At 50.8% G+C, this 13,674-nt stretch overlaps 1 protein-coding gene across 1 annotated transcript; it reads right to left on the reverse strand.

Annotated features, from left to right (window-relative positions):
* Positions 1-6,456: 6,456 nt before the first annotated feature.
* On the reverse strand, positions 6,457-7,628 carry LRRC3C (leucine rich repeat containing 3C). The gene has a single exon (XM_025279023.3). The coding sequence runs from the start codon at positions 7,603-7,605 to the stop codon at positions 6,841-6,843; it is 765 nt and encodes a 254-aa protein (XP_025134808.2). The 5' UTR covers positions 7,606-7,628; the 3' UTR covers positions 6,457-6,840.
* Positions 7,629-13,674: the final 6,046 nt, after the last annotated feature.

A 13,674-nucleotide genomic window follows, 5' to 3' on the forward strand; every position in this document is an offset into this window, starting at 1 on the left:
CAAACTCTTTGGCTGGCCTGCAAATTGCAAATTCATCCCTTCTTAGGTTTTCCAGATCATTCTTAATGCTGAGGTTTTGGGTGTCGAGGGAATTTTGACATTTGTTGCTGCCTGTGACAGAGATATTCACTGGGAGCCCTACGACTGCAGCTTTGTTGATCTCAGAGTCTTTTCTTGATTCTCCAAGACAGACACTATGCCTCTGTGATTTCCCCCACACATTCTTTGAGAGAACCTTTCCTGATGGCTTGACTTTGCATGATAGGGGTCCTTAACCCCTAAAATGAAAGAATAAAATGAATGAAAATTGAGGGCTGACCTCTGACGTTAGTTTTAGTATGGGGACTTGAGTTGCTGTTTTTAACATTCTAAAAGAGGAAGATAGTGATCGTCATAAGTGCAGAAGAGAGTAGAGACCGGTAGGAGATGAACTGGATTCCAGGGAACTGAAGCAGGTGCGTCGGTGTGATGTTGACCATGGGACATTAAACGGGGGCAGAGAAGAATCATGATGTTCTGACTCAGGTGCTGGAGAGGCATCTTCACTCACCTGAAGAGCTGTTCCAGGAGCGACTGGGCTCTCTGCACAGCCCCAGGGCAGGTCTTGGTCCCTTGGGAGGACGGTATGAGGATACAGCGCTGGTAGAATGAGCATTTTCCAATAGTCATTCTGCGTTATTTATTATAGACAGAGCCCAGGCAAGCAACAAAGACCCAGTGCAGCCATAAATAAATTAATTAAAAATAATACTTCAGTAATGTCTCTCCCTGCTGTCAGGCTGTTGATTTTCCCCGCTGTTGTTCTATCTGTGATGAGCTTTTTTCCTATTTCAAATAGGAATGTTTGTATGCGGGAACCTATTGTATGCAGGAAGCCATAGTTGCAATATTATTAGAACTCTATGTAAAAAAAGATTTTCAAAAATAGGCAAAATAAATGGGTTCTCTGTGAGTGCTCCTGTGAACAAAGTGCCTGAGCCAGAGTGAGTATTTGCTTTAGATGTCCCTTCTGGGCTCTCATGACCCCTGTTCATGCCTCTGTCATCACCAAGGGAAGGGAAAGTCGCTCAGTCATATCCGACTCTTTGCGACCCCACGGACCACACAGTCCATGGAATTCTCCAGGCCAGAACACTGGAGTGGGTAGCCTTTCTGTTCTAAAGGTGATCTTCCCAATCCAGGGATTGAATCCCACATTGCAGGCGGATTCTTTACCAGCTGAGCCACAAGGGAAGCCCCCTTGTCATCACTAACTGATATGCTAATTGTCATCACTGATACATAGTCAGGTCCCCATGGATGGGCACCACGACTCCCTTCTCTTTGTACCTGCATCAATAAATGTTTATGAAATGAGCAAGTGGACTTGTGGCATTGTCTGTGGCAGCTCAGATACTTTGCACTGTCTGCGTGATTTTCTGCCTTCCTGGTTTGCGAAATCATTCCTCACAGGACGCTGAGGGTGCTGATAACAGAGCCTCAGAGAGATGAGGGGAAACCGTGTCTAAGTTGGAACTCCCCTTAGTCTAATGGGGGAGGGACTTGGAAGAAGGTGCCTGGTTCTCCCTCCTGGTTTTGATACCGACACTCTCTCATCACCTGGCTTCTCAGCTGGCGCTAGTGGTAAAAAACACGTTTGCCAATGCAGGAGACATAAGAGATGCGGGTTTAATCCCTGGTTAGGGAAGATCCCCTGGAGGAGGGCATGGCAACCCACTCCAGTATTTTTGCCTGGAGAATCCCATGGACAGAGGAACTTGGCAGGCTACGGTCCATAGGGCTGCAAAGAGTTGGACACGACTGAGCGACTTAGCAGCAGCAGCAGCTGCTCATTCAGGGTTGCATTTGGTAGGTCTGCACGGGAGACCAGGACAGGAAGGGTGGGGCTGTGCCCCACCTGCTGCTTCTTAACTGTCTCCCTCAGTTCCCGTGAACTCAGTTTGTTCTCTCTCCACTTCCTTTGGTAGCTAACCAGGCGTTGTGTGGGCTTCGTCTGGGGGATGTCTTGGCCTCACCAGCATCTAAGCTCTGCAAAGAGAAAGGACCCTATTTCTTCCATTAGCCTAGGGGTTCCCTGAGAGTTAGGGTCATAGCTTTCCTCCTCAGATGGGGACTCCCTGAGGGTAGCGTCTGCTTTCTCTGCCGCTCCAGGTTTTGCTCTGTAGGCAGGAAGAAGCTGCTGATGGAAAGGCTGAGTGAGGGACTCTCCTGTGCTCCCACCCCCACCCACCGCCCACAGGCTCCAGGATGCTGATTGTGGATGACAAGCCAGGACCTGCCTTCCTGGGTTCTCGCATCAAAGCTGGACTAGGCATGTGGCTGGGATCTCTCAGTACCTGGCAGTTTTATTCCTAGCTCCAGCACCCCTTGGAGGAGAGTTTGGTTTCAACAGAGCATGTCTCCCTTATCTCTGTACCAGGCAGAAGGGCCAGAAGCAGGGAACAAAAATCCGGCTGCCATGCCAGGGCCCCCGTGGCATTTTGGAACTCTGGCTCTATGACCTCTGGTCCCTGGTAGAGGTGAGGATGGGGGTGAAACCAGGTGTGCCACCACTTCCTGCCTGCTCAGAGGATACCCAGAGGCCAAGGTGCTGAGGAAAGGGCTTAGGGATTCAGTGACTGTTGTCCCAGCGGGTGTTTCTTGCAGTCTGTGGGTGCCCAACTTTGTTCAGTCGAAGCTACAGTGTTTTAAAAAATTATTCATTTATTTATTAGTTTTTGGTTTCACTGGGTCTTCACTGCTGTGTGTGGGCTTTCTCCAGTCGCTGTGTGCAGGCTTCTCAGTGCAGTGACTTCTCTAGTTGTGGACCACCAGCTCTAGGACATGGGCTCAGTGGCTGTGGTGCGTGGGTTTAGTTGCCCCACAAGATATGGAATCTTCCCAGACCAAGGATCAAACCCATGTCCCCTGCATTGGCAGGCAGGTTCTTTTTTGGCTGCGCTGGGTCTTAGTTCGTTGCAGCATGAGAAATCTCTTAGTTGTGGCATGCAGGATCTAGTTCCTCAACCAGGGATCGAACCCAGGGCCCCTGCATTAGGAGCTCGTAGACTCAGCCACTGGACAACCAGGGAAGTCCAAAGTTACAGCATTTGATGTTCCCCTTGCACCAAGTTCTGCCTCCGAGACCCTAACTGGCCTGGGTGATGGGGTCGCTCTCTGGGGAAGAGAGCCACAGCAGCCCCCCACCTCCCCACCCCTGTGACCTCCCCAGCCTGCCCCCCGTCTTCTGCCCCGGTTGTCCTCCCTTCCCTCCTGTCCTAGTTCCAGAGGGAAAGGAATTTGAGCCAGAGGGGAGCCATGGCGATAACTGGTAGGATGTTTACTATCCAGAGCTCCAGGACCGCTTCTGATCTGGGCTTCCCTCCTTGGATCCTTTCCCATCCTGAGCTTATCTCTGAGAGCTGGAGTTAGGGGTCAGGGTAGGGGAACACACTCTCTGAAGACCTTAAAGATGCTGTCTCTGCTGCTCAGGACAACAGGGATTTGAATGAACCTCCAGAAATAGGCACCAATGACTGGGACCCGGGGCCCCACCCGTCCCCTACCCTCCCACTCCCACAGGTCTCCACACTGTATTTCCCAGAACCCAGTGAGATGAGTCCCAGCTGATTCCGGAAGGGGATGGGTGAGCAGAGAGGGGGCAGATTCTGAGAGTGGTAGGGGAGGGACTGACGGAGGGTTTGGTAGGGATGGGGCAGGATCCTAAGGCCCAGGCCAGGATGTGGCTGGGGTGGATGGTCAAAGCCACAGCCTGAAACTCCCCACATTCAAGTTCTTTCCCCCATCCCCGAGCATCTCTGGAAGTGGAGACGGAGGCCATGTCTCCTGAGTAAAGAAGATGGGGGCCTGTCCCAGGTTCTTGTGACGTGAGTCGAATGGAGGTTTCCTGGGAGGAGGTAAGGAAGCTCAACCTTGGAGTGGTGGGGAGCCTCAGGGATTGAGAGAGGATTGGGCAGGACTGGAAAGGAGACAGGGAAGTCAGGATGGGTCAGAGGGACGAAGGGAGGTGATGGCTTCCTCTTTGCTGTTCATTGAGTGGCCTCCTATTCTGCCCCAGGCTCTGCCATAAGTTAGGTGGAACCCTGGTTCAGTGTTTCTTATCTTCAGTTTTTATTGGGGCTCCCAGGAGCTTTCCCAAAGTGGCTGTTTCCTCCACGGAGGCCACATGGGTGAATCATCCTCATAAGGACAAGGGACAGGGTGTGTTGGCACCTTTGGGTCCCGTGAAAAGCCTATTTTGTGATGGGGATGTCTCATACGGCCCCTTCCTTCAACCAGCTTCGTTTCTCCCCTCCCACTCTGTCCAGGCATTCTTTAATTAACTGTGGGGACATCTAGTTTCTCCCTACCCTCTACCCAGACTCCTGCTGAGAGAAGAGACAGATTGCTAAGAGAGTACTGACTTCCTCTTCCCGTGCTCCCTTAGTCTGGGCTTTGCCCTCCTTCCCTCCTTGTTCTCCCTCCCTGTCCCCTCCCATCACCTATCCTTTCATTCCATCATCATTAATGCATAGGCCCTGGCATCCGTGGCAGATGGACTCTGGTGTCAGGAGCTGGGAGGTAGGAGAGGAGAGAGGAGCTGGCACCAGCTCAGCAGGAGCACCCTCATCAAAGGAGTGCTGGGGGTGGAGGTGAAGGTCTAAACACCCTCCCACTCCTCAGTGCAGGGCCACACATGTTCAGTGAAATAAGAAAAAGATCAGGGACATTAATAAAGGGACTTTATTGAATTGTCCAGTGATGTTCTGTGGTGGGGATCAGAAACCTCCCCATCCCTCTAGCTCTCTAGTGATCCATCCCCAGTTCAGGTGGAGCAGAAACCACTTTTCTCCCAAGGGAAAGGGTTCAGGAAGCCCTTCTGTGTATAAAGGAGAGAGCAGAGAGCAAGGGAATCTCCGAAACAGGAAGCAGAGGACCCTAAGCCAGGGGATCCACAGTAGAGGGTAGAGGGAGAGGAGCCTGGGTCTGAGAGAGAGAGAGAGAGAGAGAAAGAGAGAGAGAGAGAGGCGGGTGCAGCTTTTCAGCAGAGGCAGAGGGAGAAGACAGGAGGAGCCTGCAAGGTCCCTCCTGGCCTCACTGCCAGCTGGGTCCCTCTGTCTCCTCACCCTCCTATATACCCTCTTCTCCAGCCCCCAGGTAAGTCTTGCCACTGCCCAGACATTCCAAGTTGTTTTGTATCTTCTTTGCCCTGGTCCGCCACCTTTCAGCTGGGGACCTTCCACTTTCTGCAAAGCCCTCCTCATTCTTGAAGAGTCAGTTCAAACATCCACTCAGTGCCGCCTTTGAGACCACCTCCGCCACGCTCCACAGCTGCCTGCTCCCACCTCCGAGGTGGCACACGAGACCATTTGCCACCGTTCTCTGGTCTGTCACTCCTGCATCACTGTGGACTCGGAAGCTCTGGGTCTCTGAGTCTAGCACAGTCCAGGCCCAGTGAAAGCGAAAGTCGCTCAGTCGTGTCCGACTCTTGGTGACCCCATGGACTGTACAGTCCATGGAATTTTCCAGGCCAGAATACTGAAGTGGGTAGCCTATCCCTTCTCCAGGGGATCTTCCCGACCCAGGAATTGAACCGAGGTTTTCTGCATTTCAGGCAGATTCTTTATCAGCAGTGAGTGAGTGAGTGAAAGTTGCTCAGTCGTGTCTGACTCTTTGCAACCCCATGGACTGTAGCCCACCAGGCTCTCCTCTGTCCGTGGGATTCTCCAGGCAAGAATACTGGAGTGGGTTGCCATTCCCTTCTCCAGGGGATATTACCAAACCAGGGATCGAACCTAGCTCTCCTGTTTTATCTTCTTTTAGTTTTGCTTCCTTTTGGTCTTTACCCTACTGGGGTCTTTGGGAACTGTGCATATGTGTAATACCAGCATCTACCATACCTCTTCATTTTAGCTTAGGCTGGATTTGAAGAGCCAAAACATGAAAACACTTTAGGAGACCTGAGACTCTCATAGAGAAATAAATTAGAGCTGCTGTTTCTTTTAGCTTTGCTTTCCTGTTCTTTATTATTAAAAAAAAATGTAATCTCTCCTTTTATCAACTGTCATCATTTCATATTGTAAGAAAGTGAAATCACTAAAGGCAAATAACCTTATGAACCTGCTGAGTGTGAAGAGAAAAGGCCATGGTATAGATGAATGGATTAGGAGGGAGACACCCAACTGTAGGGGCTTACAGTTGGTAGAAACTCAGGCTTTGTTGTACAATAAGTATCATTATGTGTTACGCAATGACTGGGTACTGATTGCTTGCAGTGACACAAGCATAAGCAGCCCTTCAAAATCAAGTATAAATATAACAAGGGAAAAAGCAATATGGAAAAATTCAGGAATGTCCAACTATTGCTATTTCTTGGGTGAAACTCTACTGAGTTGGGTTTCTCAGTAGAGTTGTTGGGTTCCCCAACAAAATGTGAAAACAAGAGAATTTTAGAAAGTAGCAATTTTAAAGAAATGAGTGCTATGCAAAATGCATCACAGTCCTTCATTATATAGTTCATAAGTATGAAAAAAAGAATTCTAGACTGTTAATTAATTCATAATTCTGGAAAATATTTTTCCATGCAGTGAATCTATAACAATAACTGTTACACAGTCTCTCTCCCTCGCTCTTTTTATGAGAGACCAGCAGAGTAGGTACGAAAACTAGGCGATCAAACCCCCCGGCACTGAAGATGGTGTTGGTGGACTGAGAGATATCAGGTGTTTCAGAGAGACAGAGGAGGAAGGGGATGGAATTGGGGGATGGGAAGGGGCTGCAGAGGAGGCAGAGGGGATCAGAAGAGAGGAGAGGGTATGGAGAGGGGAGCCGGGTGCAGACCCGGAGAAGTGTCCCTGGTCGTCAGACCATTGTGCTGAGGGTGGAGGAGTCCTCAGAGCGCACAGGCAGCACAGGGGCCCGCTTGAGGGGACGTCGGGTCTCGTCCCGGTTCTGCCACACGTAGTGGGCCAGATAAGCCACCACCAGCACCAGCCAGCCCCCCATGGTGACCAGCAGGGCCACGTCGGTGCTGCGCCGGGCCCCGCCCCGCCCTGTCCCACACAACTCTTCCTCCCTGACCAGTGGCAGAAACTCCTGCCCCACGAGGTCTGGTCGGGCTCCTGGGCCACACACGATGCCTGTCCCGGTGCCCGGGGCCAGCTTCACCCGACGGAGCACCTCCTGGAGGGCACAGTCACAGCGCCACGGGTTGGCAGACAGGTTCACTTGGATCTTTAGCCCCATGAAAGCCTCCACGGGCACCGAGGCCAGCTGGTTGGCAGAGAGGTCGAGGTGGCGCAGTGTGCCCGCCAGGCCCTGGAAAGCAGCCCCTGAGAGGTGGGCAAGGACGTTATGGGACAGATCCAGCTCCTCCAGGACAGGCAGGTGCTGGAAGGCACCAGCTGGCACCGACACCAGCCGGTTGGCATCCAGGTAGAGTTTGCGGGTGTCGTTGGGGATGCTGGTGGGCACGGCGCTCAGACCCGCCTGGCTGCAGCGGAAGGTCCGCTCCCCAGCTTCCTCTGCTGCATAGCAGCCCTGGGGAACCCCCTGGGGGCTGGGCACGGCCCCCCCTGCGTCTATCACCAGCAGCAGGGACAGGAGATGACTGGCTGGTGGGAACATGGCCACAGATTGGCATAGTCCTGGACTGGAGTAGAATCTGGAGAAGGAAAAGTTCCACAAAGGAAGAGTGAGTCGAGAGAATTCTGTTCCCTGCGGCCAGTGTTCTCTTCCTGAAGTCCGCCTCTGGATTCTCTTTGGGCTAGGACCTCTCCTTTGGGAGTTCCCTCAGGCCTCTCTCTCTCTTTAGCCGCTAAGTCGTATCCGACTTCTGCGACCCCATGGACTGCAGCCTGCCAGGCTCCTCTGTCCATGGGATTCTCCAGGCAAGAATACTGGAGTGGGTTGCCATTTCCTTCTCCCTCTCAGAGAGGGGTGGGTGGCTGGGTGGCTCTTTTGCTTCCTTGGAGTCTAAGACTCCTTACTGGGCCCTTGGGGTAGACGGTCCCCTGGGCCTGAGACTCTTCTAAGTTCTCTTTGATTCTGGAGGGCTAATCTAGGAAGTCTTTCTGCCCGATGCTCTGTTGGTCATTCTGGGTCTGGGGGCTCCTAAGCGTCTGCTTCTGCTCATGTACTGTTCTCCTTCCACTGGAATAAAGGACCTGGGTGGCTGCCAGATGGGCCAGGTAGGCACCAGAGAGCACTCGTGTGAAGGAGACAAGGAGGACGGATCAGTAATAGGACTTTATGGTGTCCAGCCAGGCTGAGTGACTCAGGCCCCCAACTTCTGTGCCCGTTCACCCCCTTTCCTGGAGCGTCCACCCCTCGGCCCATCCCAGCTCTGTCCTCTCCGCCCCACTCTTCCTCCCTGTTCTCTCCCTCCTCGTCTTCCCAGCCTCTCACCCTGTTGCTGGGAGAGCCTTCTCCTGTGCTGCCCTCTTCCCGGAAGTAGCCTCCCTGCGGTGCGACTCTGGAGACCCACTTCCTCCTCCGGAGCCCTGCTCCCGTAGCTGCTGGAAGCTGGGGGCTGGGGCCCAGGAGTGTTGGGTTTCCTGGCATGTGACTCCGGGCCCCAGGTGTCGGATACCTGAGCCCTGGTCTGGCCAGGCGATGCCCAGAGAGGGTAGATCCTGGACCCTGATGAGCCCTGTCGTGGGAAGGCCAGGCCCCAATTCCATTCCCTGCCTCAGGCTCCCTTTCCAAAGCCTTGACATTGCCAGCCTGCATCCTTCCTCTCTCTGCCGGGGCTCAGACTCTGCCTCCTAGAACCTCTGCCTTCTGCCCAGAGCTTGGCTCAGTAGGAGGATCCCTGCTTGGCAGGCCTGGAGAGGGGGCCTCATCTCACACCACTGCCTTCAGCAACCCATCTCCCCTCCTACTGTGCACACCTTCTTCCATGGTAAATAAGCTTCCTTCACCCTTTTTCTTGGAAAACTTGTCTCTCTTAGGAGGACCTCATCTTCTGGCTCCCTGAAGGTTGTCCAGCCTCCTTGCCAGGCAGGGGGCACTGTGTTAGTTCTCTGCACTGTTGGCAGATGGCCCCTTAAGGAGCAGGAGGGGGTTCTTCAAGGTTTCTGAAGTTCCATACGGTCATCTAGAAGTTTTTTCACTGGTTTTCTGTTCTGGATTGGAGCTGACTCACGTTCTCTTAGTTTGCTGGGGCCTTGAGCTCCCAAGTTGGTACCTTTAACTCTCCCTCATGCCCAGGAGCTGGGGAGAGCTTGGATGACTTATTCCCCAGGGTCTCTTGATCCCGACCATCATTTACAGCCACACGGCCCCATCACGCCACCCTCTCCTAATGTAAGGGAAGGGAATAGAAGAGTGGGTGTCACAGAGAGCTGAGGTCATATGCTGTGGAGACCTTTCTGGGAAGGAGAACCTTGTTGGATTTTCTAAGAGACTACGGATGAACAGCATTGGACACAGAACTGCAGGCTTCAGTGCAAAATGAAGACGTGGGTTCCTTTGTTCAAAACTTGGGAATTTCAAGGTGGCAACAGCAGTAGGTTGTAAAACCAAGTGCAGGGCCCTTCTGAATGGAGGGCATGGGGCCCTGCACAGGTTGCCACTCCCTGAGCCTGACCCTGTAGGTGACCTTGAACGAGCATTTTCAGATGGGTAATGGAAGTCCGAATCAGAGGCTAGGATATGGGATGATGTTATCACTGAAGATGTGCTTGCCACTGACTCATTCCGGTGACATTAACAGGGTCATTTCTCAGACTGCATTGTCCACTGAATCCAATAAGACACATTTTCTACACTGGGGCAGAAGAAGTGGACATTTTGTCTGTGGGTTGCTTGTTCGTTAGGCCAGACACTCTGCTACTGAATACTTGGGGGTTAACTTTGGGATTGGGGATGAGTGTGGAAGAGGAAGCACATGGAACCCTACCCACCCCCCACCCCGCCGCCACCCAGTGCTGTCTTGTCACACCGGGTGGGGGCTTTAGCTAAGGCACAAGAGGGGAGCCTGGATGTGGATGGAGAGAGTTATCTACTTCAACTAGGGCAGCTGCCAAGTAAGAGTGGGACTGGGGTGTCTGGCATGGCAGCTGTCAGAGAAGCAGGAAGTCTGTGCACCCGCTGGCTCACGACGTCATTCACTGAGGGTGATTGAATGTGGTGCTCAGTAGAGATGAGAAAACAGAGAGGAAGGAGGAACAACACTCAGAATGGTGCACAGTACAGTCTGAGGGTGAACGAGGCTGAAGCAGAAGTTCTTCTCCACCATTCTTTCATTTATTCATTTGTTCATTCAGGAAAGATATCCTGTGAGTCCCATGTTATAAGTAGTGCTGTGCTCAAGATTCAGCCCCTGTTCTTTTAAGTTTTTTTTGTTGTTGTTGATGAGGACCATTTTTAAAGTCTTTATTGAATTTGTTACAATATTGCTTCTAGTTAATTTTTTTCTTATGTTTTAGTTTTTGGCTGTGAGGCATGTGGGATCTTTACTCCCCGACCAGGGAGCAAACTCACTCCCCCCTGCATTGGAAGGTGAAGTCTTAATCGCTGAACTGCCAGGGAAGTCCCCAGCCCCTGTTTTGAAGGTCTTAGATAGCAGTGGTTAGCCCAGTGGTTCACCCAGTCTGCCCATTAGAATCACTCTGGGGAATTTCTAAAATTAGTTATGCTTGGGTGTACCTGGACCAATTAAAATCTCTGTGGATGGGGTGTATGCACTGGTATTTTTCAAAATGCTCTCCAGGTATTTCTAATGTTCAGTCTGAGTTAAGAACTGCCGGTCTGGAGGGAGACACGGACATGTTAACACACGTCTGCACAATGCCTTTAATGTGATGTCTGCCAGATGATGTGTGAAGCCAAGAGAGAGGTTAAGTCACCGTGGCAGAATCTGCTGGTGCTCTAGGGGAGGCAACAGTTTCCCCCTGCCCAATTAGGGCTTTTCAGCTGGGCCTGAGAATTGAAGTGACATAAGCAGATTAACAGGAGAAAAGCATACACATTTATATGGATGAGGAGGGGTAAACTTGGAATTTGGGATTAACAGATACATACCACTATATATAAAAAAGATAAATGACAAGGTCCTACTGTACAGCATAGGGAGCTATATTCAATATATTGCAATGAATCTGAAAAAAATACATACATATATGGGTGTGTGTGTGTGTGTAACTGATTCACTTTGCTGTGCAACTGAAACATTATAAATCAACTAGACTTCAGTGGGAATTCCCTGGCAGTCCAGTGGTTAGGACTCCACACTTCCACTGCAGGGTGCATGGGTTTGACCCCTGGTCAGGGAACTAAGATCTTGGAAGGCATGTAGTACAGCCAAAAAGAAAAACCCCAACTATACCTCAATTAAAAAAAAGTTAAAAACAAATTTATATTAATGACATGTGAACCTTCACAAGGAAATGAAGACCCAGAAAAGTGGCAAAACATTAATACTTTTATTCTGGGTTGAATAAAAAGAAGCAATTGTGGAGAAGTGACTAAAATATATGGGAAGCCTAGAGGAAGATATAAATTATTTTAACAAAGTCTGTTTGTGCAGCATTCTCTTGGCCTTAACTCCCCATTGAAGAATTTTCTTTTCTCCTGATATAGGGAGAGCATCTTTCTTTCATGTGGGGAGTTTGCTCTCCTGTTTTCTGGAAGAAGAGCTTCTCTGGTGACTCAGATGGTAAAGAATCTGCCTGCAATGCAGGAGACCCAGGTTCGACCCCTGGGTTGGAAAGATCCCCTGGAGAAGGGAATGGCAACTTACTCCAGTATTCTCACCTGGAGAATTCCATGGACAGAGGAGCTTGGTGGGCTATAGTCCATGGGGTCACAAATGGTTGGACACTACTGAGCGATGAACACTTTGACTTTCTTTTCTGGAAGAAAAGAGGAGGTTAGAATCCCCTTCTTGCATCTGCTCAAAATAATCCTTAGGCCCAAGTGACATATTTTGGGGTGGTGTATTCTGCCACCCTTCAGTGTCTGTTCCTGAGCTCCTTCCTTGATAACACACACTGATTTGGGAGGAGCAATCTTGGCAGCTGGGTGTGGCTCACTATGACCAATGACATCTAATCTGAAGTTGACTGAGGGGTTTCTAGGACAGTCTTTGATTTGCTCATACAAAGAGGATGGACTGAACCCTCCCCTTCTCTCTACAGCTTTCTTCAGGCATTGGACATGAAGAGTCAACTACAGCCATATTTTGATCTTGAGGCAGCAAAGCAGAAAAGAAAGGTCAAGAGTATCACTGAGACCTGGCCTGGATATGGCTAAGCCGCTCAGCCAACACCAGCAACTGCCTACTTCTGGACTCATTATATGAGAAAGATAACTCCTGCCTCAGTGCTTCTTAACTTAGCTGCACATTAGAACATGGGAGGTTTTGAGAATTACAGATGCCTGGGTCCACCTCAAAGATTCTAATTAAATTGGTCTGGCATGTGTACAGTGATGGGGACTTTTTAAAGCTCCTTAGGTGACTCTTTTAAATATTTTTCATTTAAAAATATTTTTGGCCATGCCTCATGGCACAAAAGATCTTAGTTCCAGGGATCAAACCTGCATTCACTGCACTGGAAGCGCAGAGTCTTAACCATTGGACCACCAGGGAAGTTCCTCTTGAGGTGATTCTGATGGCAAACCAGGGTCAGAATCATTCCTTTGCTTGGGTTTTCTGTTGCTTTTAACTGAGAGCATTCCTACCTGATAACTTTTCCAAGATCTCAGGGAAGGCTATACCAGGGAGGGACATTTGAGTTGGGTTTTAAGGCTGAGTTCATCAGGTGGAGCAGCAGAGTATATGCAGGAACAAGGGAGCATCAGAAGGCTTGGCTTCTCCTAGATGTAGAGTTGAAGGGGTGGTGGCAAAGGCTGCAGTTAAAGTGGAAAAGGTCTAGATCCTGGGGCCTTGTATACAAGGCAAGAATTAGGACTTGTTTCCATGGCTGATGGATGGAAGGTATTAAAATTAGCTTTGAATGTGGATCATGCCGCTGGCCGTGTGGAAGATGTATTGGTGAATGTGAGACCAGCTACTACACCAGTCCGGGCGGGAAGTGATTAGGGATGGGCGACTGAAGGAGCTATGACTGGAGGAGCTCAAGGCCATCAGACATTCGTGCCAGTGGGCACGTCCTTCCCGATTCCCCTGGGGCTTTGGTTCTCTGGAATCTTGGCCTCCGAACACTTCCAGCCTGATGTATCTATGATGATGTGGCAGGGAAGAGGCTGCGGCACGGCAGGGCTTGGCTCCCAAGTTCAGGGCCCTGGAAAGTAGGCCCCGAAGGCCCCCACCCTCCATGGCCTGAGTCACAACTCTTCCCTCCAACGACAGTAACTCCACGCCCCAGAGATGTGACTTCGGAGGAAGGAAGTTGAGCAGTCCTCTAGGGCCCTCCCTGCCTGATATTGAAAGCGCCCCTCAGGCTCAGCCTGGGTAGAGAGGGACAGCTGAAAGGAAAGGAGGAGAGCTGTCTCCTTGACCCAGCAAGTCAACCAGGGACCCATCTAACACCAGTCTCTTGGGCAGTTTGGGCTTTGGGGGCAACAAAGTCCTCTGCTCTTTTGTGGAAACTGACAAGGGTGTACATACCTCACGCTCCCATCCTCAGATGTACTCTCTCCTTAGTTCAACACATACCTGCTGGGCATCTTAGGCATTGGGGATGCAGAGAGAAGAAGAACAGCCTTCAGACAATAGAGGAAGATGGGTGT

The sequence above is a fragment of the Bubalus bubalis genome, chromosome 3 (genome assembly GCF_019923935.1).
Source record: "Bubalus bubalis isolate 160015118507 breed Murrah chromosome 3, NDDB_SH_1, whole genome shotgun sequence".
Lineage (NCBI taxonomy): Eukaryota > Metazoa > Chordata > Mammalia > Artiodactyla > Bovidae > Bubalus > Bubalus bubalis.

What these genes read in the sequence shown, in the direction of transcription:
- LRRC3C (XM_025279023.3), bottom strand. Translation starts at nt 7,605, where the DNA reads ATGTTCCCACCAGCCAGTCATCTCCTGTCCCTGCTGCTGGTGATAGAC.